The following is a 27796-nucleotide window of genomic DNA, read 5'->3' on the forward strand; positions in this document are numbered from 1 at the left end:
GGTGCCATTTTACCAAAATGAATCAATTGAATAGACCTAAATGTCCATTATTTTCCTTTTTCCCAGCACAGACTGTACACGCAATGTGAATAAGTTGATTTCTTTATTCCATCTATTGTAGAAAATGAGATAAATACGTGCAATACAAATTTAAAAAAAATACCAGTATAGATATGTACGCTTGTAAAAAAGCTTCCAACAATTATTTTAAATTCCTTACAGTTTCTTGTCACCGTTTGTTAGTCAGATAATTTTCACATCAAGAAACAATGCGGCAAAAAAGAATCAAACATCAGTGTAACGGCAAATCTCAAGATGCGCCTTTTGGGACTTATTTCCCCAATTATCAGCCCATCTAAGTGTCTGCAAACATCCAAATAAATTAACCAGTGCTAGAAACAAAACAATGATCAACATTTGCACATTTTTCCGGTAATTGTCAAAATTATGGGGGTCTTTTCTTTTCAAGGTACAGCTCAATCCATCAAACTGTCTCGAATCGCCAAGAAGAAAACACATTAGTTTATTTCTTTTGCTACGCTCACACCCGAGTAAGAAACTAATGAGATTACCCAGCGTTTGGTAGACGTTCGCTTAACACCATCAGAACCAAAGCAGACATTGTTTGGCAATAGGAGCATTAGCTGCGTTCCCAGACGTGAGGACTAAACAGTTTATAAATTCTGCACAATCTAATTAAAGGGTTGCGGATTAACACCTCCCGTGTAGTGGAATAATGAAACTGTAGCCAGCCCCATAATCGACGTGTTAAACCTTAATAAAGCCACATGGGGTAATTAAATCAGAGACGATTAATATTTCACCGTTAAGAAAATATATGACATCCGAGCGTCTTATTTTCAACACTTCGAGGTATCGGATTGCTGCAAAGGTCCTTCGGGAAAAGAGTTTCCCAGACTAATACACAAAAGCAATTGTATAAGAACAAATGATGAGGGCCAAATTGAAAGATTCGTAAATCCAATTGCGGTTTGTGTACACTGTAAACAATACAACTGCCTTTCTTTGTACATGTAAACGTTATGAATACAAACAAAAACACAATTTATTTTGGGGTGAACTGAATTAAGAGTTTATATTGTTTATATTTCGTTTGTAAATGTCGATTGCAACTACCAAGAAGCACGTCAGCATGGAACGTTCCTAAGAAATTAGAGTTAACCATGTTTGTTGATTCCTACTTTGGTACTTAAAAAAAGAGAAAAACACGTATAAAACAACAACAAAACAACAACAGGGACTAACAAGAGTTATAACTTGTTAATTCTGTTTACAGTTTATGCAACTTCCCTTACAGTTTTTGTAATAGCTATTGTTATTTAACACGTCATAAAATGTACTAAACGTTTGTATACTGGTATAATACACAACAATTTTGTAAACAACAAAATAAACAATGTTCTCGTTTTGAGACGTTACCCACAAAACTGTTAACAAAAATATTGCGCGATAACTTTAATACGTCACTAACGTCTTGTTTCCTTGGGAAAACAAGTTTTTGTTTATATTTACCTCTCAAAAACTACATGTGGGGTTGTCGTACGTGGTCGACCAAACTTCACAAATGATATTTCCCACTTTGAGAATGTTTAATTACACACGTCTTCCATATATTGTTGTTAAGTATATTATAAACCTGTATACAGGTGCTGATTTCGCAATTATAATCGAATGTAGGAACAATGATCGAAAACTCAAATTAGAATACCTAAAAAAATAAAACGCAAACCCAGTATGCCTAAGAAAACGCAGTAAAATATATTAAACAAAATGATTATTTTCCATTTCCAAACGTGTATGTAAAAAAAGCTGATGGATACGATTGACACCTCTCACAACAAGGCCAAACGTTGATGAATAAGATGGACACTTTTCAAATCAATGCCAAACATGGACGGATAAGATGGGCTCTAATCAGAATCATGGACAAACGTTGATGGATAAGGTATACACATATCAGAATCAATACCTAGCGTTGATGGATAAGATGTACATGTACACATATCAGAATCAAGGAAAAACTAAAATGGGTAATATGTACACTTATCGGAATTAAGGTCAACCGTTATTGATTTGCTGATCACATATCAGAATCAAAGCCAAACATTGAGGGCTAAGATTGATAATTTTCAAACCAAGATCAAACGTTGATATGTAAGATGGGCACTTAGAAGACTTAAGGCCAGACGTTGATGAACATATAGAAGCAAAGTGTATTCAATTATTTAAGAACGCATATTGGACATCTTCCGAAGGCAAAATGTAGACGAGTTCTTATCACTATGAGCAGTGCGGATTTTGATCGCACTGCTGAGAGGAAGTGGTATCGGTGGTATCACATAATGTGGCGTCGCACTTGACAAAGAGCCGGTGGTCAGTTCCGGTCATTTGGAAAGCTTGGAAAACGAACGTCGTCTCGTGGTCAGTCTGGGACAGGAAATGTGTGTTGGCGTCCATTTCACACCTGCCCAAGAAACCATATCATACATGAGTAGCAGAAATATAAACGTCTGTTAAGCGATGTCAGTTCTGTTGATATATTCCATTTTGATACATTCATAAGCTCCAGTTTCGAGTATGCAGTATTATGTAATCTACCGCCGTGATAATAAAGACTGTGTAACCGTTTTAGATTTTGTTTTGAAAGTACTATCAAAATGAAAAAATAGGTAATTATAAAGTTTTGAAAATTAGTGTTATGTGTTCAGTTTGACTGAAGGACAAACGGAGTGCATACATTGTATCAAAGTTTGAGAAGATTGTGATACATTTGTATTAATCTATGAAAACTACGTATAAATATAGTGTAATTATTCCATTACCCATTCTTGATTAGGTAATATCTTCCCCCGGCTCCTCCAATGGCTGGGTCCGTGTAGCAGGAATGAAGCCTCATTTTCACAGTCCACTCCACGTTCTGCACGAATGTTTTCACGAACACGTTCGAACCGACCCCGACGTCCAGCGGGTTACCGGATATTTGCTTTAATACATGCAACATTAAGCAATTTGTGTTTTGTTACATTTTTATAAGAAATGTAGATTGATTTCGTTTTCTGTCAACAATGAGTTGGCAGCATTTTGAAAACACATGTTTCAATATGTTTTATATTTGTTTTAAAACCTTGTCGGATTTGTTTTGGAATAAAAATAATGTTACATGTGACCCATACACTGTTGTTTTATATACCATTAGATACAGGATCCCCTTCTGACAAAATGCTAAAGTGTAAGTGTATTAAAGCTGATTGGAAACTAGAATAGTGTCTTTATTTTGCTCATAAAAAACGTGAAGTATTTGTTTATATGTTAGATACCTGTTGGAAATTTGGGTCAATGAAAAACTGTGTCTCTATTTCGTATGCAAGCGTTGAGTTGAGAGAGCCTTGATTACCACCCGTGGTTTGGTTGTAGGTCACGTGACTGTCAATGGATTGGTTTCTCTGAATGTGACAGTTGACATCAAGCGTCCAATTGATGTTTCGAATGATGAATGTAAATTTTGGGTCATGGTAAGCGTAAACAAGTTGGTTCTTGTAGAGTATTTCTTTTTCGCTTGACTGTAAAAGTATTATGAACGAAATAATTATTATATCATAGAAATTATTAGTAAATGGCCTGTTATCATCAAAGCACACCTCTTTTTGGAGGTGCTTTGTAACGTATGTTCATTGCTTATTAGCATTTGATTTGTGTAGGTAGATCACCAGTATATTGCGTCAAAGCAATCATAAATGTCTGGTATATTTTCATGCCAAACAAATATATTTCGGTTGATCAGTGGATATTTCTCAGTTCTAGAATTGAACAAAGCTCGATTATAATTACTTATCAAAGGAGATTATAATGTTTGTATTATATCTTTAGAATCTACTGAAAAAAACAATACGTATGAAATGTATATACATTTACGTAACCATTTTGCGACGAATAAGTATTTTTACAGATAAGCTTCGAAATTTTGTTCAACTTTCGAATAAGCGCATTAATAACTGGCAACGATCGCGTATACCATTCAGTCGGAGTGTTATGGAAGATCGTGCCTGTTTTAACTTAATGCACTCTTTGCTATTCCCTTAAAGAAACGCGTCTATGAAGTTTCATGTACACTGTATACACCAACTCAAATTCCTGTGTCTGACTGTTTTAGTCCATTCACATTTATACATTTAACGTAAACAAGGCAAAAGTTAAAATAACAACATAAAAAAAAGTATCAAATTTCGGAAATTTTAAGACAAGTCTCAATGTTATTTCTGTAGTGTTAATAACCACAGGCTTTACTTAACAAACAATTCTTACATGCATATCACCCCCTTGGTGCAAAACGGTACCATGTTACATTGAAATTAGAAGGCACGTGATACCTTTATGGACCTATGGGACGATATGTGCATAAGTGCACGCATACAACTGGCCAGGCAATTTCCCCTCAAATATGAGCGCTGTTTTGAAAATATTGAGCTACAAATATCCGAGTTATCGACGGTGATCCTTTAACATGTGTAAGTGACGTGGACAAATCTTTACCGAGTCGGTTGTCAGGCAGCGGTTAATGTCGTAATCGAATATGAGGTGACGTCCAACCTCGGTACCAAGGCAGGAATTGTCGCCGAAATATATGTCGGTGGATAATGAACCGGGATATCTGAATATTTATGTACATAGGCGGGTAAATTGCTTTTTGCAGTTACCTATTTATATTGTATTTGTATGCAGTACTGACACTTTCATAATTTAAAATATGTAGCTAAATGAAAATGGAGTTTACGTCAACGCCAATCATCCAAGGATATGCGTTTGAAAACATTGCTCAAAGTCATTAGGAGCAAAGATGATACTTTCACATAAACTCCGTTAGATTTTGGTTGCAAACATAAGTCTCGTAGATTTTGGTTGCAAACATAAGTCTCGGTTAAACTTTACAACTCAATATGAGTCGCGTAAATATAAAGAAGTGAAACTTCAGCTGCTGGAGCAGTATTGCATTCTCATTACAAAACTGAATATACAATTATTTGGTCCTTTATTTAAGGTAAGTGACCAATTGCCTAAACAGTACAAAACAGCACAATATAAAACAACATAAACACATATAAGAATAAAGCTGGGGTCACCGTCTTGGAACGGTTAATGCAAAGCATTGGGGGTTTAAACCGTCAAACCAAAATGCGTCTTATGCCATATGCGGTTAGCGTAACTCCTGACCAAACTTTCGTGGTCTCACTGACTGAGGGGTAGCTCATGACCAGACTGCGCCGGCTGGAGCAACTCTGGTCGCATATGGCGTTAGACCAAGTTTCGCATGATTCGGGTAACATAATCAAAGCTTAGTGTGTTATTTTTTATGTGTTTGTCCAGCGTTTATAGGTAGATAAAATCTGATAAAATGCATGGACTGGACACGTACTGGATAATAAGGTTTTTAGGACTACATATAAATTGAAATAATCGCATGGTTATTAGCATTCAATGCGTTCTTAATCAATTAATCCAAACAAATAAACCTAAAAACTATCTGGCCTGCTTAAATTACTCACCTGTAGTTCAGTTTGTCCATGTCGACATCCACGTGCCAATTAGTGGACGTACACGAGACAGTGACAAGCTCGTTCAACGTTGGGGCTGAAAGGCAGTTAATCAATAAAAGCCGCCGTGACCGTAAGTGATGTATTGAGATCATCTGAGACAGCGGCGTATGTTTGAAGGGTCTAGGTCAATAGGATCAGTCCGTGCATCGCTGTGTTACAGTTTTGTACCCAGTTATGAACTATTTGTGAATACATTTAAAATCTACATAGTGAAATATTTATACTGCGAATATATGTTTGTACTATATGTGTAGTCATGGGCTTTGAGCCTTACTCTTATGTTATGAAATAAACTGTATACAAACTCGAACAAATACCTACTACAGTCAACATGGACGGCGTTGGTGCATGTGCCCGTGTTTTTGGTGAATGTACATGTATCTATAGACTGCGGAGAGACATCACAACGAATTGCATGCAATGTGCTCATTGGTGTCGGAGTACTTACGGCGGATATCGACTGGGACCTTAAGCAAAACACATATACAATAACTTTTAACGACAGTTGTTGGAAAATGTTTTCATGACAGCAAAACGTCGCTGTAATCGTTATGGATGGATTTAAATGGTTAAAATGATATGGATTTAAATGACAAATCTAAAATATGTCTTACTTACGGAAGGCCATACTTGTCATAACCAAGTCTTCCGCACAAAGCATGCACTTCCGTGGTCGAGATCCCGCCCGCACAGATGCCAAACCAGTGACCATCAACATTGACTTCTAAAACACCTGACTTTGAACTCGTCCCATTTGTCAAACGGATCGCTTCAGGACCTTGCAAATCAAGAAACAGTACACGCAACGTTTACTCACACCATTGACTGCCTTCGGTCTTAGAGCCGATATATAGTTCTATAAGAGTGTACATTTGCAATGGAAATAATATAATCACTAATGTCATTTCAAATGACATGTTTTATTTGTTAGCAACTTGAATTTCGATTTACTGAATATAGTGTTTAAAACATTTAAATCTATGTTAAAGTGATGTTTTGTTCGCGCGTATTTTTCTGTCAACTACATAAATGTCTTTCAAGAATCTGATTAAATTCTTAAATTTATATCCTGGTGCGAAACTAACTTTAAAACATCAATATTTAAAAGATCACAATTTACCAAAATTCAAAAAAATGAAATACGAGTGTTATAGGAAGATAGGCTATTCTGGTTTGAAGGGCCGCCCTTGTCACAAAATGTGTACACTCTCAACTTTGCTTGGTCGATTTTTACATTATGTAAGAGTCGGCACTATAGCCATGGCGTGATTTTTAATCCCATGAAATAGCGTCGAAAAAACGACGTGTAATGACGCTAACGTGTAGAATAGGTTTTACGACACATGTAGGCCAAAACATATACCATGTGTTCCAAGTCCCAATGGGTATCCGTACGATTCATACGGACCGAACCCGTAAACAATTGCGGCAAACCCCGCGTGACCAATGTGCTTGATATTGTGTTGACCCTGCGAAACGGATATTCGGATGACGCTGTACTGCAATACATGCATTTTAGAGCTTAACATAGCATAATCATGTACTTTATTTCAGCAAAGGTACTGCAGTAGGAGATATTTGAAAACGGGAAAGCTTTCATTAAATACCATTGCGCAATACATATATACTGAGCAATTAAACATCCAATCGTTTTCGCTTAAGTAATTCTTTTAACATAGTTCACATAATAAGCGTGTTTAAGTTACCGATTTTGTATTGTTTGAATCCATAATCCGTAGTTCATCCGATCGAAGAACAACAGTTCCGTCTATTAAAAGTCCACTTGCATCGTCTGTACCTATGGTAATTGTGACGTAATGTGCGGCGAAGGGAGAAGAGGTTTCGTATACATAATCACTACTTTGGCCATTGACGCCAGGGATGCATATCATACAAGGATCTCCAGTAGCAGAATCCGCCTCAGTTCCCTCACAATACTGCATAACCATTACCGGATATGTTGCTGTAATTCGTGTAGCTGAATCTTCTGAACGTACGTGCTCAATGGTTTCACCTTGATTTAAGGTTACTTGATTGCCACCTATATTCACGTGATTATTATTTGTTCCAGATAGTACCCGTAATCGGTTATGCCCCCTGCTTTTAAGTTTAGCTGTGAAGTACTCATGTTGCCAATCCTTTACTTGAAGCATTTGTTCCACAATGTAATCGCATGACGATACACCATGAGGAATGTCCGCACATATGTTTCCAGAAGTGACTGAAACAGGCTTATCACTGGAGATTCTTGTACCGGACAAGTCCGAAGAGTGTTGTAGTTGTAATGCGTCCATGGATTGCAGTGTTGCACGAATCTTGTCTCTGCTTGAATAACTTCTGCCATTGAAAGTTAAAGCGGCACCGGAAAAGTTCAGATGGATATCGACCTGGGTATCATCTTCTGATGCAGCTATTACAAATTCACTTCCGCCCATTGTGGGCAGGTAAGACATTACAAAAAAATCGGTGGACGATGAGGTAACAGGTAAGGCATGAAACCCGTCGGAAGAAAACTTCTCGCGAATCATTGCATACACAGATATAGACCGATCACTTTCAATGTGAATGGCTTTTTTTGATACCCCGTTTCCAACTGCTATGCAGCTGTAAGGTAAAGTTACAACGCGTGAAGATTGTGCACCTGTTGTTAGATTTGAAAGGAACCCGATACCAGACACAGAGACGGAGACATGGGCATCGAACATGCTTGAAATGTGCAGCTTTACGTCTGTACCATCAGGGCTGCTATTTTCTGGTATTCCAAACACGAATTTGCGACCATGGTAATCTGTGAAATAATACGTAAACTTTCACATGTTAAAGACTTGTTTACATTTATTTAAATGAATCGGGTGTTAAGAAAAAAAATCAAACTCGATCATTCCGATTTTAGTTAGGTTGGTGAATGGGGTAGTATCGTTTAAACATACCAGTGGACCATCTTTTTATATACCTAAACCGGTAAAATTTCTTTAAATGACTCACATGTCGAATCTGCTTCTGTAGCCGACCACAGCGCAATCTAAAAGAGGTCATCACATTGAGAAAAAGGCTAAGGCGCAAGATATAGTGCAGTTGCTTTATATTGCTATAACAAATATTTTCATTTTGGCATAAATGGGCTTTATAAAGCAGTTGTGTTATTGTTATTACAAAATGTATAACTCAATTAAATAAACATGGAATTAAAAAGTCTTTTTCTATTAATTACCAATTTGAAGACAACAAATACTATCCTTTTTATTGTCATCAACAAATGCGCATCCTTATTAATTGTGCATAAAGTAATGATTGTACAATACATTTCTAGAATACACGTCTGTAAAATCAAGTTCAAGAAAATCTATTAATTGAAACAGGTACTAATTAGACAAATAAATGATGAATGGATATATTGAATTAAATAAGACAAATACCTAACTTACCACGACAAGGAGCGTCCTTATCCTCGACATATTGTGATGGAAATTTGATAAGATGTGTGTCCCAAAATGTGACAGCAGACTTCATTTGACAAATTACCTACAAATGGCTGGTCTGCGATGAACTTCAACGGCCATTGCATACGGCCCTTATCGTATTACATATACATGTTTTCGTGTATTACTATTTCGAGAATTTAACTATTATTACACGTTTACACAGTAGGATATGTTCCTGATTGTTTGCGATCAAACGTACTCAATAGTCGAACAGAAGTGAACGATTCAATAGTTATATTAAACAAATTTGGAACGCGACTTTTCTATATTAGCTAAAAAGTACTGACGTGCATTTGCGGACTTTGACATCATACGACATCAGATGGCAGACGAATCTCTTATTTTACAAATTATGGTATACACTCGCACACCCATGACAGAAAAATAGCATACACATATGCTTCAAAAATGTAGTTCAAAAATATATGGATAGCTAGGCTTTAAGAACATCTCATGCCTATGGTAATTTTCATGCGTTTAAATATACCATCCGATGAGCCAATATCAGAGTTTTCAAATAATGAAGACTTAGGCACAGAAGGACTACAAACTCTAAACAAAAAAAATCCAAAATAAGGATATCTATGCTTTGAAAATATATCATGGCCCCTGTAATTTTCCTGCAATAAAATTTACCATCTGATGAGTCAAAGATCTGAGTTATTAAATAAAGCCGTAGGCGCAGAAGGAATTAAACTCTTTAACAACAGCAACGTCAAAGGATGACTGACATAAAGCCGTATTCATCTCGATGAGACACCTACCATTATTCCTATAATTGCGGATTATCCATTCAAATTTATAATTTAATACACAATAATGTGATTTGATGCAAAACAGACATTTTAATATGAGTTTAAATACAATGACGAGTACACCGGGAGTGCAATCCGAAAGCTCGCACGTAATTTTTGATGCGAACAAATTCTATTGCCGTAAACCTTTATTGTGCAATTAAGGTAGCCATGCAATGCATTTAAAAAACATAGAACTGAGTACAGATGGCACAGATGGTTAGCGTGATGTGTCTATGATATAAATTAGTAAAAACATCATTTGAATGAAAAATAATCAAATTTTAACGATTTAACTAATCAACTTTTCTGAAAAGATTTTTTTTCTTCAAAAATTGACAATTTCACACAAATATTCGCTATCCCGATATCACATTTTATCAAATGGACATTAAGACAGTCTGTTCAGTGCATAAGCTATACAAAGAATCCCTTATCTAAAACTGTACGAAACATGTATTATTGAAAGCTTCCGATTTGGATTCACTGCACTGAAAGTTTCCTCGTTGAACCTACGATAAAAAATACATGTATAGCTCACAGAGGTCACCCTGTATCTGACGGAAAATTCCTGTTATTGACATGACTGGTTAACACTGATATTTTTGATAATAACATGTTGACAGATCTTCTGTAAGGTTTATTACGTACGTGGCTCAAAATAGTATACATATCACTGTTTTGCACAATTTACAGTTAAGTAGTTCAGTCAAGTTAAAGAGCCTACGGTTACACCGATGCACCTTTTGTTTTTAAAGTGTTAATAAATGATGAATTTTCGGTCGAGGAAGTTGCGTCCATCAGTGTTGCTGTTGTTTCCGTTTCAATAATTGCGTTTCTTAACCCATTTATGCCTAGTGGACTCACCCTTCCTTCTAAATTGGATCAATTTATTTCCAAAATTATGGATGTCTAGTATATTTATTTCTATATTTAGAATATTTCTTACATAAATTCCTGTAAGCAAACAGCGCAGACCCTGATGAGACTCATCGGGGTCTACGCTGTTTGCCAAGGCCTTTTTTCTATACGCTAGGCATGAATGGGTTAACTGTTGTCGAAGAAAATGAAAGACATATACTTAACAGCTCGATAAAACGACTCATTGACCGTTATATTTATATATCGTACTCCTAATAAACCGGATACTTTCGTAATTATTGACTGCTAAAAATTACAGGGCAACTGCACAGTTCCACTACAGCATCAAGGGCCAAGTGTTTGAAGCACATGGGCACCTAACATTTCAGAAGTACAAATGTGCACGTGGTATGTTTATCATCAATCACACATATTGATAAAAAGAAACACAAAAATAAGCATTCGGATTTATTTTTCTTTGTTTCGGGCGAAAACCGAATATCCTCCTCACACGAAAACGAACTTCACGGACGTTTACTTTAATATACTGACGAGAAGCAATTCAGAACTAGAAATGGCGCGGCAGAGGCCGACGCGTATCCCCACGCCGCATGTTTGACCCATGGGCGCCCAATGGTTGGTAGTGGATCCATGCATAGTTGAGATTGACCGTATTGTCATTAGAGAAGTTTAGTATCAATAAGAAGTGAATCGGTGTAGAAATGAAGAAATTATAGTAAAAGGCAATTTTGGGTGGGCGTGGCCTATGTGGGCGGGGCGCCCCCGGGTTGGTAATGGCGCCATGCATAGTTGAGATTGACTGTATTGTCAAAAAAAGAGGTTCAGTATCAATTTGAGGTGAATCGGTGTAGAAATGAAGATATTTTAGTAAAAGGCAATTTTGGGTGGGCGTGGCCTATTTGGGCGGGGCGCCCCAGGGTTGGAAATGGGGCCATGCATAGATGAGATTAACTGTATTGCCATAAGAGAGGTTCAGTATCAATTTGAAGTGAATCGGTGTAGAAATGAAGAAATTATAGTAAAAGGCAATTTTGGGTGGGCGTGGCCTAAGTGGACAGGGTGTCCTAGGGTTGGTAATGGGACCATGCATAGCTGAAATTGACCGTATTGTCATAAGAGAGGTTCAGTATGAATTTGAAGTGAATCGGTGTAGAAATGAAGAAATTATAGTAAAAGGCAATTTTGGGTGGGCGTGGCCTATGTGGCCGGGGCGCCCCAGGGTTGGTAATGGGGCTATGCATAGTTGAGATTTACCTTAGTGTCATAAGATAGGCTAAGGATCAATTTGTATTAATCGGTGCAAAAATGAAGAAGTTAATGTAAAATAACATTAAAAAATGAGTGAAAATCTCTAACCCGGCCCCGCCCCAACCCCCATAACTTTTGACTCAGGGGTCAGATCAAAATTCCGTCACTGTCACCGTCGCACAAATGCTCATAGCTACCATGTATGTAAGTTTCAAGGTTCTAGTGCTAATAGTGTATGAGGAGCAGGTGGCCAGGTCGGACGGACGGACAGACGCACATCAATACAATATCCCCACTTTTTCTCCGAAAAACGTGGGGATAAAAATTTGTTCCAAAAAGAATTAGTAGGTTCTGCTTCATTGTGTGTTCGGATATATGCGTTTATGACCGTTATCAACTTCTGCGATAAGTTTTTTTTTGTCGGAAGAGGCTGGACATGTTTAAATGTGTAGCGATAAAACAAAAATGTCGACCATTTGTTTATCTGCGTTTCAATACGTTAGCGAATCGGAACGTCTTCGCTAGACGTTCGTCAACACTGGTGTTTAGAGTACGTAAGCTATCGGTCAACGAGCTGCGCACGGATTTCCCATGCAAACACATAGAAATCGGGGCAGCCGTTGCGCATGACTTTCATTGTTGATAAAACAAAAATAGAAATCATACTTTAAGTCGACTTAGTTATTTGTAAAATAGGTAAAATGCCTGAAGTAAAAATGCCATAGGTAAAAATGCCATAGGTAAAAATGCCATAGGTAAACATGCCAGAGGTAAAAATGCCAGAAGTAAAGTGGTAAAAATACCATAGGTGCCAGATGTTATATAGTAAAATAGAGTTTTGAGCAATCTTTTTTTTAAAAGATATTGAGTTTTTTAGGATTTACATTATTTGCTAACGTTACGGAAACATTTTTTAATTGAACATGTTATATGTATTCTACTTGTCTCACTAATACATTTAGACTGTAATTTTGTTGTTTTGTGCTGAATACATTCTGTTTATTGGTTCGGATTCTTGTTAATTTGATGAATCGGTCATTAAAGAAAACTTGTTAAATTCCTTTCATAATTTCATTATTTTTGCTTTTATACACAATTTCATTGATCAGAATCTATTGGCACGATGGAACAATATTTATAAATCAGGATAACGTATTTGCATTTCAATGAACTTCAACAACCTATCACACTTTAATACATATTGACATAGCTAATGCTAATAATATTGTATAGGTAACGCATCTGTCTATTGCGCTTTTGGTTCGATTACCGAAAGCGCGCTCTCTCGGTAAATCTAGAGATCCGAAATTAAAGATGCAAATGTGTCTTTGTCTGGTCTTGAATTTCTTTTCGACCTATATTGCTAGCTGTAAGTTAAAGGGGCCTTTTAAAACAGATTTTGGCATGTTTTGAAGTGTACCATTAAATGCTTTATATTGATAAATGTAAACATTTGACATAAAAATCTCAAGTAAAAAACAAGAACACAATTAAAAAAAGAAAAAAAAGTAACCCTCAGATGGACTCGAACAACTGACCCCTGGAGTCCTAGATGTAAAAGTCTTCCGCTTAGACCACTCGACCATCCGTGCTCATGCTATGAGAGCTTGTATTTTTCACTTTATATAAGCAATCCTCATAGTTTCACAAAATATAACGACAACAACAGAACTTTCCAAATTATTCAATCGTTTCGCGTTGCAACGCTTTATAATTTATTTTCAGGTTTTCAATTCGTCAAAAGATGCATATAATTGATATTTTAGAGCATGGTTAATGTTCAGTATTACTGTTTCCTCACAAATATCATAACTAAAGCGAATATTTGCGAATCTGAAACAACTTTTTTAATTTTGTCAATTTACCAAAACGTGAAAATGCCCCTTTAATACTATTTATCAAGACAATGAGGTGTATGCAAATAAGGTGTAAGTTATTAACTCTAAGTAGTCAATATATCCAATATTAATTATCCAATTGATTATAATAATAATAATAATAATAATAACAATAATAATAATAATAATAATAATAATAATAATCTCTTTATTTTCTGAAGGTAACTCATTAAGACAACACATTGATAAAAAGTCATGCAAACAGTTTAACAATGGCAATCTTATTTTCAATGAGGCCTTCAAACAACTATGGTATGTACTAGTATATTGCATTTCTGCATCATCATGCGAAACATGTAGACTTTGACGGACGTAAGAGTACTGTAACAGTGTTATAGAAGATTCATGAAAAGCAACTCTATTGCATGACTTCTCTTATATTATTAATTTCTCTTTCAATATTGAAATGGTCTCAAGGAACAATTATTCATTTACAGAAAGTATTTAAGAATATTAATTTCTCGTTGATTACATTTTCCCATATGCACACACTTCACACACACTTCACGCAGGCACGCACACGCACACACGCGCGCACACACCTATACATACAATTTTTTCGCACCGGTGTTATCTCTTTTATTGCCCAGTGTAATGTATCCGAACATGATAACGACGTTGACACATAATGAAATGATGTATGCACAAAACATAATGTCGTTTGAACAGAACGAATTAGTAAATGCACATAACACAATGACAAATTCACAGAACGAAATGTCGTTAGTACAGAACAAGTTACTAAAATGCACATAACATATAATGACAAATGCACACAACATAATGACAATTGCACACATTATAATGACAAATGCACACAACATATTAACAAATGCATACAACATAATGACAAATGCACACAACACAATGACAAATGCACACAACATATTGACACATGCACACAACATAATGACAAATGCACACACCATTAAGACAAATGCACGAAACATAATGACAAATGCACACTACATAAGGACAAATGCACACAGCATAATGACAAATGCACACAACATAATGACACATGCACACAACATAATGACAAATGCACACAACATAATGACAAATGCACACAACATAATGACTGACAAATGCACACAACATAATGACAAATGCACACAACGAAATAATGTATGCACTAAATGAAATGTCGTTAATACAGAACGAGTTAGTAAATGCACAGGTGGAAGTAACATACCCTGGATAGTATTTTTTGTTATTTATTGTTTTAAGAGCCCAATATATTCAAATAAATATATAAAATCATGTTTAATGAGAAAAAAATTGACAAAGAGCCGTGAAAAAAAAATCCCCACCCTCTGATATTGGAATCATAACAAGGTCATTAACTAGAATTTATCATAGACCTGTCTTCGCGGGCCGCAAAAATGTCTAAAGTAGCTTTAATCAAAAGCATCCATTTATCCTCCTATGGGCAATGGACATCCTTTCAAAAAAAGTTCACTTTAAAAAAATCTGTCCAGCCGTTAACTCACAGTCGGTCGAAAACCGAGCAATATTTCGAGTCCGTTTGTCAACCCGAATAAATCTTCTACAGACTTTCAAACAAAAATATATATATGAAAAATACTATCCTGGGTACGTTACTTCCACCTGTGAGTAAATGCACACAACATAATGACGAATGCACAGAACGAAATGATGTATGCACCTAACAAAATGTCGTTCGTACAAAACGATATTGCAAATGCACATAGTATACTGAAAAATGTACAGAACGAAATGATGTTTCTACAGGTCAAAATGTAGTTTACACAAAACAACTTAGTAAATGTACAGAACATAAAGACCAGTGCCATCAGAAGGCAGCATTGGCGTTCCATACATGTGCTTCGTTATTAGTTGTTCGCTAGACTAAGCTTAACTAAGGTTAATAGTCGTGTTTCGAAAATCGGTGTGCTGGGTACTACCGTTCACCAAGTTACACTCAATCCGTATGCCGAGAAAGAGTCTGCGGCGCGGAAGAGTATACTTTACATAACATTTTCGTTCTGGGGTTCAGATCGACGGCTTGTGACGTCTAGAGAGGCCATAAAGGCCGCGCAGCGCGCGAGGAGCGGGAAGAAGGTATTTTTTAAATTGTCAGCACTCCCTTGGTGGAGTAACCTTGTCCTTTAACGGCAACCAGACATGATTTATCTTTAAATTGTCTACCAGTGCACATTAGGGTCTCATTAACCACCGTGTACTGGTACATACGTATTTGGATCAAAATTATTTCTTTGGCTAATACCCGGGCAGTCGAGGTAAATTTGACCTACTTCGGCTAAAATTTATATATTTCCCCCTCAAAGTTCACTTCTGAATTACACACACACACTTTAAAGGACCACTAGGTACCTTCTTCTACGCGTAATCGCCATAAACGCCCGATGGGGTTGTAGATCATCCACTGATAAGAGATTGCATGACGAACTTATCTAATATTCAAGCCACATAACAGAGTCATGAGTTCTGACACACATGCGTCACGAGAAATTCTCCGGTTAATTTCTAGTCGCCAAACTGTGGTTTTCGCCGTTCAACCGGTTCCTTGAATGCTAATGAAGGCTGTGTTGACTGTTGACTTTTTTTTATTGACGTCGGTCAATGAAGTGAGCGTTTACTCCAGATAGATAAACAAATAATAAAGTTTTACCATTTACGTCATATCAAACGGTAATCAATACAGTACATTGAAGGAAATGTCGGCCCATCATCCTCACACCTTTTAACTGTAAGCAGTAGTTACTTATGAAAAGTTAAAAACAAATGGTGAGCAATTAAATCCTTATGGCGAGTAAGTTGTGAAAAAATAACATTTAAACAATTAACTTGGTAGCAATTAAATTCCAGTACATGTACACTTCGTTTTTCTATAGCAACGTGCTAATATTTGCTACTTAAAGTCCCTTCGCACGCATCTACAGGGTTCACCATTCACTATACATGTACGCCGTGTAACACACGTGTTTTAATAAGAGCGCGGAATTGATGCTGTCACCTGTAAAGTTCCACGCATGAAAAGCGTGCTTGTTGCAACTAAATATAGACGTGCAACTCAGTGCATGTAGTATTTGGTGATGAATAATTTAAATTGGAATGCATGTACACGATGAGAAAGTATTGAGCATTGAAATAATTAAAAAACAAAGGTCATCTTTTTTCATCTTTGTAATCATGGTGGACTTTGTGATAATCCTCTATAAAATGAGAGCTTGTAAATCAACGTCATGTTCCTTCTTGATGTTTTTTTTTCTTCAAAATTTCACCACTGTAGACAATTTAAAGTAAATTAAATTAATGTTTGACTTTTTCGTGGCCGTTCGATTGGCTTACATTAAAATGTCGAACTTCATATTCTCATGATCCTGTGACTGTAAGTAATATTACATACATTCAAAGAGTGAACAACTGCAATACCTTCAGCGCTTTGATTTTATTACATGGAGCCAATGATGATTTTGACGTTCTAGCGCAAATTATTATACAGGGAGACAACTCTTGCTGGTGTACGATGATCTCCGGCGTGTATACTACTTTTGTCGAAACAATAATATTGGAGTCCGAGCTGATTTTGCTGATAGAGTACAAACAAATGCATTCGTTCAGAATAGTTTAAACTAAAGTATATGATTTATTTGCATATTGCAAGGCATAATGGTACTTGGGAGTACGACCACTTGGTAATTGCTCAATACTCACGTGTGTGCATGCCGGCATGCGCGTGTCTATGTGCGATTATATTTGTGTGCGCGAATGCAATGTGATTGTGTTGTTTGCGTTATTGTGTGTTTACGTACTTTTGACGATTGTGAGAGAATATAATCCGCTTACTTGGCGAGATCATAAGGGGAACCGAGGACCACCACCCATGCCCAGTTTGTAAACAACAACTTAACAACATGTACCGAGTGGGTATTAACCAGGTCCGCTGAGGTGAGGAACGCGTGTACCCACGACTGATGACTGCAATAAAGCAATGATTTTTTATTAGTATACGAAAAATTGTAGGGAGTATAAAAATGTCAATTTTAAGGTCCTCTGCTGTCGTGTTCCGTAACCTTTACTTTCATAGTTGTATACTTTTATATATGAATGCTGTTATTGTAATTTTTGTGTTACAAAAACTATTTATTGAACTAGATAGTCATCACATGATTTCCAGTTACGGATGCGGTCTGATTAATATTCAATTTCTAACGCGCACTTGGCCCTCGGTTATTGCGGGTTGCTAATAGGCTTACAAAGTCCACAAGAACCATACTTTTGTCTTCAGGTTGATTGAATGTAACGGGCCACGTATTTTACAAACCCATTAAAGGAGTAATTTAAGATTCAATAAAGTTTTGATCCACCGATCAATCTATCGACTGATCAATCAATCAATCCATCAACCAAACAACTTACTCAAACCGCATACCAAATGCATGTCTGGTACCGGCCCTAATACATGTATATGTCTCTTCATTTAGCGCGCAAACCGTCGTTACTGATGCAGTTAATACGTCGTTTTCAATGTTCAGAAATCTAAAAAATCATTGAACTGCGTAAAATCAACAAAATATTGATTGACGATTCTAATTTGAAATCGAAGAAACTGCTAATTTTAGAAATTCAGCAGACGACATTTTAGCAGACGACAAATTTCCTAGCATGCAAAGGGTTAATGATTTTCAAAGACAGGTATTTTTCGACAAATATAGACAGTGGATTAAAAGTCAACAATGATGTTTAATTCGCCTTATTCCTATTACCCATGAGCCACCGCGCGCCCGGTCTTCCGGTTGAAAACAGAAAACCGTTGACATATCGCAGGTAAATTGTCAATATTTAGTGTTTTCGTAATACCAGAGGCGTATTTAGGTGGGGGGCTAGGGGGCTAAAGCCCCCCCAGCTTGCTGGCTAGATATGATTTTAAAAAAATGAGCCCCTTACAGTTCCAATCCACTTGTGTATTTCCTGTCATATTCCCCTAATTAGGCCATTAACAGCTGTCAATTTATGTGATTAGCCACAGGCATGTGTACAGACGATCTAACCTTCGCCAGCTAAACTGCACGCTTCATTGACTGTAAGTGATAAACTGCGCTATTTGATTGGCTGAAGGAGATACATTCAACTTATGAAATTCATCGATACATTTAGCTATAGGTAAATGTTTACAAATGGCTGCCGCATGGGACTTGTGAAAAACAATATCCTCCAATTACCTTCAGTCGAGCGGTTAAGGAAACAACTAAAATAATTTCTGAATGAATTCAAACATTGCCGCAATAAACGATGTACCTAAAAAGATTTATTTCATTCCTGTTAAATCCATGTCAAAATTGTTTATTTAGAGCGTGTTTAACCACACCAAGCCGATAGTTCCATACACATCCGCAAATGACATTCACTTCGCGCGTTGTTTACCTGGAGTCGAGAGGTAACATCCGAAAAGCGAGAGTACTCGATTTCAATAGACACGAGGTCAACAAAACTTCGAAAATTCGATTCACTGAACAAATTTAGAGAATCCGAAAGATTAATTTTACTTTTTTTATAACTTTTATTTACCATTTAACAAGTTTCTGTTTTAACGGTCGATCTTTTTTTGAGCAACATTGACATGAAAAAGTGCTCAAGAACTGAAAAAAAACTACAACGTTCGCAATTTGTTCCAAAACAATTTCGGCATGTATATTACTATTAATTTTTGATAAAATTATCATCAAATCGGGACAGGGTATATCCACTGAACATGTGGATATTGGCATGTCTCATATTTTCGCGATGTGCGCGCACAGATTGTTCCATGCAACAATTTCTGGGAATCGTGAAAAAGTAAACGAATTTTCTTTAAAATAAATCAAATACTTGAAATTATGTGTTTACACTAGCGCAGTGGTCTGCAATTTATGCGCAAGTTTAATGAGGAGTACCGAAAAAATGCACGGAAAAGGCATACATTTGGACTATTTTAGTTGAAGTAAGATTTTTAATGCAAATAAACTGTTTTTTTTTCTTATATTAGTCGTGTCTATAATTATTTTCAAGCGTAGTAATGTTATTAAAACAAAATACTGGTTTGAGAGACATTTGATTTACCCCTGTGTGTCTGTCTGTCTGTCCGAAAATTCGATTTACTGAACAAATTTAGAGAAACCGAAAGATTAATTTTACTTTTTTAATAACTTTTATTTACCGTTTAACAAGTTTCTGTTTTAACGGTCGATCTTCTTTTGAGCAACATTGACATGAAAAAGTGCTCAAGAACTGAAAAAAAACTACTTTCGCAATTTGTTCCAATACAATTTCGGCATATATATTACTATTAAAAGATTTGATAAAATTATCATCAAATCGGGACAGGGTATACCCACTGAACATGTGAATATCGGCATGTCTCATATTTTCGCGATGTGCGCGCACAGATTGTTCCATGCAACAATTTCTGGGAATCGTGAAAAGTAAACGATTTTTCTGTAAAATAAATCAAATACTTGAAATTATGTGTTTACACTAGCGCAGTGGTCTGCAATTTATGCGCAAGTTTAATGAAGAGTACCGAAAAAATGCACGGAAAAGGCATAAATTTGGACTATTTCTGTTGAAGTAAGATTTTTAATGCAATTAAACTGTGTTTTTTTCTTATTTTAGTCGTGTCTATAATTATTTTAAGCGTAGTAATGTTATTAAAACAAAATACTGGTTTGAGAGACATTTGATTTACCCCTGTGTGTGTGTGTGTGTCTGTCTGTCTGTCTGTCTGTCTGTGTGTCTGTCACACTTGATGTCTAAACTCAAGTTCTTGTTTTACATTCACTTTTATCATGCAAAATGCTGATTAGATAGCATGAAATTGCATCATTTGAAGGTACCATTTAAAAAAAAAAAATCAACGACGGAAGGGGACACCCCTCCCGCACCCTCCCCAGTTGAGCCCCCCTCGGAACAAATTCTGGATACGCCTCTGAATACAGTCTATAAGCAACTTTCGAGTTCAAACACAATGTGATAGTTTTAGTACTTTTAAATAAGATATGCATTAAATCATAATTATAAACAAGCAATTATATTGAAATAAATAACTTTATGCTCCGACTGCTACGTAATAAAGTGGGTGGGGTAAAAGTTTAGAAGTTTTCAGGATCAATTTATTAGACTGGACGTTTTGAAGTCTTGGCAAATATTTGTTTCAGTAAAACAATGGATGGCAGTCAAAAAAAAAAAAGATCCCCCAGAATTGTTGGGAAGTACAAAGGGTACAAGGGTGATTATTGTTGTGTTCCCGGTTGCACAAATTCTAGAGGGTCGTGTAATCGCCTGGGATTGAAGGTGGCATTCTACCAAATGCCATCAAATCCTGAACGGCAAAAGCTTTGGTTACAGAGGATACGACGAGGAGAAGTTGACGGCCATGGCAGAACAGTTCCATTCATTCCAAAGTCCCATACACGGATCTGCTCACACCATTTCGTAGGAGGTAAATACATTAGATATTGGTGTAGTAAAGAATGTATCAAATTAATTGCAGCATTTATAAAAAAAAACAAGTTTACACGCCTCTTAATTCCCCTTTCTTAAATGCAACTTTAGACAACACTAAAATGGGTTGCAATATGCCATTTGCGTAGTCTGTCATGTGCAGTCATTTTTAGTAAGCAAATATTTTAACAATAACTTAAAATAGAACTGTCTAAAACATAATTTTTTATTCTCAGGTGCCAAAAGCGATGATCCTGTTGACCAGTCATATGTGCCTTCCATATTCCCACGGAATTCCACATCAAAAAGAGTGACAAAAACTTCAGAACAAGCAGGTAATTATTTATGAATATGACCAAGCATGCCTTTTCTAGCAATACCACACTAACTGTTCATCGATAAACAAACCTTACGAGGCATATTTAAGTTTAAAACATGTCATCTAGATACAAACAGCAGAAGTTGCAGCTATGTCATTTACGTGGAAAACATTGTTCATGAGATGTTAATATTTATTTATATATATACTAAATATACTAGATCTAAAATAACATAATAATATGGATTTCTTAAGATTTGAACCATTCGAAATATTAAACGCGAGTCTTATTTTTAGGTTTGTGTACACCTTCACCTGTACCTAAAAAGGGAACAAAGAGGAAGATCGACGAACAAGATGCTCGCAGGTCTAAGATTCCACGACAGCTGCAATATCCTGGGGAGACGGGTGGAAAAGCGGTTTGGGAAACCATGACTACATCAAATCGAAACCCTTTGATCAGGGAGAAAGTAGTGTAGACCAGATAAGGCAGCTAGAAAATGAAAATAAAAAGTTAAAGTCAAAGCTTTTGCGTCTGGAAAATGTTAAAGACAGTGATGAGAAGTTTCAATTTTATACAAACTTGCCAAATTACCAGGTTTTCAAAGCCTTGGTTAGGATGGACTGATGGACTGAACTATTGGCGAGGAAAACCAACAAGTACTGGTACAAAGGCAGCAAAGGGTCCAGATAGACGGTTTACATTTGAGGAAGAGTTGTTCTTGGTCTTGGTAAAATTGAAAACTGGCAACTTCAATGAAGACTTGGCTACCACATTCGACACGAGCCCATCACATATTTCCAAAATATTCAGTACATGGGTGAATTTTTTAGCCAACGAGCTTAAATTGTTGTTTGAAATGGAATCAAATAAAAATGAAAAGGCACCATGTTTCCAGAAATTTGATAATTTGAAAGTGATCATTGATTGCACGGAACTGATGGTGCAGAGAGCATCAAATTTGCAAGCCAGAAAGCAGACATTTTCCAATTATAAACACAATGACACTGTGAAATTTCTGGTAGGACTTTCACCCTGTCTGGCGGTAAACTTTGTGTCAAGGGCATGGGGTGGACGTGCTTCCGACAAGCACATTACTCTTGAAAGTGAACAATTAATCAGTGGGCTCATGGTAGGGGACAGTGTTATGGCCGATAGAGGGTTTACGATAACAAATGACCTGAAGAAAAAGGGCGTTTCTCTTTTGATTCCAGAATTTAAGGGACGTGACCGGTCTCAAATAACTGCAGCAGAAGCATCTAAATCTGAGTATATATCAAAGGCTAGGATTCACGTGGAACGCATTATTCAGCGAATAAAAACATTCTATTTGTTAGAACGCGTTATAAGACTAAACATGCAGGACTTGGTTGAACAAATCTTTACAACATGTGCATACCTTACCAATTTTCAACTTCCCATAATTAGAACCTAGAAGAAATGAACGTGTACCCCAAGTTTTGAGTTGGCAGAAAACACTGTGATAAGACGTGATAATAAATATGGTTGACATTCATTTGTTAAAATTCTGTGGAAAATGTCAGTGCTGTTGGGCATAATGTAGCTTTTAATCGTTATTGAATTGCCATCGCACATTGCTAACATTTAAATCAGGATATAAAAATGGAACTTACATGTTGTAATAATTTTCAAGTGTTCATTCTTGTATTTATAGTTAAGCATATTGTTTGGTTTAAAATTTACAAATTAAAGTAAAATATGAGATAATCAAAATGTTTAGCTGTTGCAATTCTGCTGTTTATAATTTGTTTACACTGTTTTTGGTTGCTTTCTTTTCAAACATTGTAAACAACTTTAATTTTGTTAATTGTAATGATTGTCAGGTTTGGGAAAAAGGTTTTTATAGTTATTATGTTTTTTGGTATTAACCCTTTGCATGCTGGGAAATTTGTCTTCCTCAACATCAAACAATTTTGTAGCTGTTATGGCACCACGTCTTTGGACAAACCATTCCTTATTACTGGCTTGGCCACGAGTACTTTGTTCTACTACATTGATATCAGTCATTGAATGACATGCCTGATAGAGGCGCTCCACCTCTTCTTCGAAGCCTGGTTCCTGGTCAGTCTTGAAGGTTGCATGGGGTACCCTCATAATGGAAGAAGGCGCACTCTCTACTACAGTCTCATAGGAATATGCCAGCTCTGCACAGTCGTTTGGCAGAAAATCTGGTAAAGCTGTGAAGGTAGTTGGCCCTGCTCACTAAACTTGTGCAGCACATGTACAGCTGGGCAATATTGGCCAGTATGATGCGTAGCCATTAGGAGATTGGCACGCAGTTCCATTAGTGCCTCCTTGGTTGGCTGGGTGTTTTTCAGCAAAGTTTTCCCATACTGCTGTGTGGTCCTTTTCAATGTCTTCTCCTGTTTCATCACTGCAATTTCACTAAACAGTGAGGGTGAACATTTGCTGCCTTTATGATCTGTCCATGCACACAGTTCCTCTGTGCACGCCTTTGTACCCCAAGTTCCGTTGGCCAGCGCGTCTGCTACTGCAAACAGCACGGCTCCTATATGCCCGCATGTCTGAGAACAACCAACAGTGCAGGTGCAGAATCCACCATAGGGTGTCCCTGTAATTTTGTCCAACACCACATAAACAAGCTTGATTTCATCTGCACTAGTTGCCTGTGATGGATTGCATTGCGCTTTAAGGATTATGAATGTTTCTGAATGCATGTTCTCATTAACTTCCACAGAGTGAACAAACTGTTTAAGCTGGTAAGGCCTCGAGAGTTTGTAAGTTCGAACACTTGCCTCGTCAATCTGTTCTGTGTTGAGAAGGTATGTCTTTTTATCCTTGTCTTCAACAGCTGGAAGCTTATACAGGTCCTTTGTCCACTCAGTAATCTGGCTGATGTTTTTTACTGTCAGCTTCTCATATTCGTGTCTCTGAGCACTGGTCAATGACTTAACATTTGAATGCAGGCACACATTGCCAGACAGATTTGTTCCGACAGTAGATATGCCAACGATGTGGCAAACAAGAATAATCCTTGCTTTCTTTGGCAATTTTGGGTCAACGTTATTGGTGACGCATAGCTTCTTTAGTTCATCAGCCTTCAACCCTGCAATCTGGTTGTATGATGAATACTTCGATACATGAACATGGGTATTGCTACTAGCCATCTGAAACAGAATAAAATGATATTGTTATTTTTTGTTGTGAGGATATCTGTAACGAAATTGCATTTTTCAATATACTACTGATTTTAATTCTTATGGCTCTATCCAAAATTATGTGATACCCCAAAATTAGGATAATTTGTGACATTATATATAGCCACCATTATATGATTTGGTTATTATTCAGGGGTGTATTTGGTTAATTATATTTAGGTGTAGAACTTTTAGTTATAATAATCTTTTGTAAAACTCATTGCCGTATTTCTCTATCAATATTACTTAAATGTTTGCATAATTGTGAGAGAAGTATTCTCAGATTAATGAACCGGAACAAAAATATGCCTTTGACATAATAAAATGAACAGACCTTGATTACTCGTTGAATACAAGGTTTTACAATGTAATAAATACACATACACAGATTTAAGGTGTATCATACATATTCAACGTTGATGGAAGACAATTTCATCATTTATTACCCACTACCGCAAAAATGTAATAACACTAATAATTTATTGAATGCCGAAAAATCAGGGTTAGGAAGTAGGCTGTTGTACAACTTCCTTACTTCTACATCTACTTTCATTTTATCAAACATATTTATTTATATTTGTTTTAGTGTTTAATTCATTCTTATAAATTATATCGATTTCAATAAAAACTTACGTTTAAGTAGAAGTTATCATCACAAATCGAGTCACTTTCGCTGCGTAGAATTAGAACGTTAATTTTCGGCTGTGTCTTTGTTTACTTTTTTACCGGAAGTCCGGGCGCGCGGTGGCTCATGGGTAATTGGAAAGTCGAGAATAGGCCCAATTATTTCTGGTTCTCTGATTTATATTAATTATACATTACAAATTGTCGTGTCGCATTTGATTAACTTTATGTTTCATCTTACCTTTAAACATGCTAAGTGCTTATTGTTTTCGTCTTGATGAATGTCTAGTGTAATAACTAGTGCAATCAATTGCTAGTGTATTTGCTAGTGTTAAGTTGTGAATTACAAACTTTAAAGCGATAAGAACTGGAATCAACATGATAATAAATGGACGCGTTGTCATTTAAACGCACGAAAATATGTTATTAGGATTTATCAACTTATCAACTTAGGGCATATGCAATGAAGCTACTGGTATGTGCTACCACACCAACATGCATTTGTAATATGTCAGCATGTAGTTGCCAATATCCTATATAATCGTTTTAGCAATATATGAAGTAGTTTGCGGAAATTCCCTTACAACGACATTTGCATTCGTTATTCCGATATCACATTTTATCAAATGCACGTTTAGAAAATCATGTCATTGTATATAAGCTATAAAAAAGAATCCCTTATTTTAAACTTTACATGGTGTTTGTAAAAGCTTATTGTCTGGATTCACTGAACTGAAAGTTTTCTTGTTCAAAGAGCAAAAACAGTCTGCCAATAGCATGCATGTAAAGTTTACAAAGGTCATCGCATGTTTAAAAAAAAATCTTTTTATTGAAATGACAGGTTAACCTTGTTATTTAGGTGAGAATAGATGTTGTACAGAAATTTCTTCGGTTAGATTTATTACGTTCGTGGCCAAAAAAACAATTCACCGATTCGCTTTAAGTTTTCTACGTGTTAACAAATTATGACGTTTCAACGGAGGTTCCTTCTGTCATTTAGTGCTGTCGCTGTTGTTTTTATGTTCGTTTCTTGGATACGGTCATTATATTTGTTAACAATGACGTTCACAAGTTCGCAAACTTTCTTCAAAGAAGATGCAGAACGTTTTCTGCATTCTGAACAAAAAGAATATTTAACCGTTACATGTATATATTGACATTTCATAAACGGAGTTCTTTTGTAAGGAAAGATGCACATTTTCACTACAGCATCAAAGAGCCAGTGTTTGAAGCACATCCGCACTTTATATTTCAGAAATAAAAAATGTGCACGTGATATGTATATCATTAACCATACATATTAATTAAAACACACACAAATAAGCAGCAATCGGATTATTTTTCTTCATTTTTATTTGAGAAAATAGAAAATTCTCTTCCCATCGGACATGTTGACCGAAAGCAATTAACGAAAACTCGTTCCTATTGGTATAGATCATCGCACCATCTAGAAATTGAAGTGGGTAGATTCCAAGGTATTGATCGTGATCAGAGACTTTGTCGATGCTGCAATATGAACGTTTTTGAATCTGAGTATCACTTCCTACTTTGTTGTTACAATTATAGACACTTTAGATTGAAATTTATTGGACATAGCTCTTGGCCTACCATAAATTTATTCCAAACTTCTATGTCATCAAAAAAAATTAATAATATATAAGGAATTTGTAAATACCTAAAAAAGCTATATTATATAGAAATAATACCCTTACAGAAATATCTGTTCCTTAATCCAAAGTATATCAATGTTCCGTCACATAATTATATTTTACATATGCATGTATATTATGCTTGACTATTTATATGTATATTTCGTGTGTGTGAAACCGTTCTTATTGTCTTTGCCATACTTATTTTGTAAATGGCTAAAGGCATGTTTTTTATTGCCGATTGCCAATAAACTTTGAACTTTGGTATATATACGCTCTAAATGTTTGGTGGTGTTCGCGTGGATGTGTGGAAATCTACTCCTTTTAACAAATAGCCGAGCAGTTATACTTGTATATGCGTTCACATGTCTGAATGTTATAAATGAATGAAAAACGCATCGTGAATTTTATTTTTATTATCATTCGCGTAAATTCGTTCCCCTTTTAAGCCCACATACTATTAGAGCGGGATTTCGTTTATTGGCCGCTGCACAAGGATGTCGAATAAATGAAATGGGAGAGTAACCATAAGGGAGTAGTAGTTTTTCTCTGATAAAAACTGCCATTTAATGTTATTATTAATGCCAAGAATAAATGTTTAGTATGCATTGACACAGATGTGTAATGCATTGCTAAGTAAA

At 36.2% G+C, this 27796-nt stretch overlaps 3 protein-coding genes across 4 annotated transcripts; 1 reads left to right on the forward strand and 2 right to left on the reverse strand.

Annotated features, from left to right (window-relative positions):
• Nucleotides 1-1266: 1266 nt before the first annotated feature.
• LOC127878966 (uncharacterized) lies at nt 1267-9320 on the reverse strand. 2 transcript variants are annotated; one of them, XM_052425530.1, is made up of 11 exons: nt 9038-9320; nt 8598-8634; nt 7319-8400; nt 6976-7111; nt 6231-6390; nt 5934-6079; nt 5562-5646; nt 4552-4669; nt 3339-3581; nt 2844-3004; nt 1267-2485 (listed from the first exon to the last, which is right to left on the reverse strand). In XM_052425530.1, the coding sequence occupies exons 1-11, from the start codon at nt 9065-9067 to the stop codon at nt 2302-2304; spliced, it is 2382 nt and encodes a 793-aa protein (XP_052281490.1). In that variant the 5' UTR covers nt 9068-9320; the 3' UTR covers nt 1267-2301. The 2 variants fall into 2 exon arrangements, with proteins under 2 accessions (XP_052281490.1, XP_052281491.1); XM_052425531.1 differs by having other exon boundaries at nt 8543-8634; nt 9038-9063.
• An 11692-nt stretch (nt 9321-21012) lies between these two features.
• Nucleotides 21013-22314, forward strand: LOC127878901 (THAP domain-containing protein 11-like). The gene is made up of 3 exons (XM_052425435.1): nt 21013-21381; nt 21620-21718; nt 22000-22314. Exons 1-3 carry the CDS (start codon nt 21105-21107, stop codon nt 22179-22181), a joined length of 558 nt encoding a protein of 185 aa, XP_052281395.1. The 5' UTR covers nt 21013-21104; the 3' UTR covers nt 22182-22314.
• A 230-nt stretch (nt 22315-22544) lies between these two features.
• Nucleotides 22545-25595, reverse strand: LOC127878902 (uncharacterized). The gene is made up of 2 exons (XM_052425436.1): nt 25516-25595; nt 22545-24852 (listed from the first exon to the last, which is right to left on the reverse strand). Exon 2 carries the CDS (start codon nt 24850-24852, stop codon nt 23842-23844), a length of 1011 nt encoding a protein of 336 aa, XP_052281396.1. The 5' UTR covers nt 25516-25595; the 3' UTR covers nt 22545-23841.
• Between the last annotated feature and the right edge of the window lie 2201 nt (nt 25596-27796).

The sequence above is a fragment of the Dreissena polymorpha genome, chromosome 4, assembly GCF_020536995.1.
Source record: "Dreissena polymorpha isolate Duluth1 chromosome 4, UMN_Dpol_1.0, whole genome shotgun sequence".
Taxonomy (NCBI): domain Eukaryota; kingdom Metazoa; phylum Mollusca; class Bivalvia; order Myida; family Dreissenidae; genus Dreissena; species Dreissena polymorpha.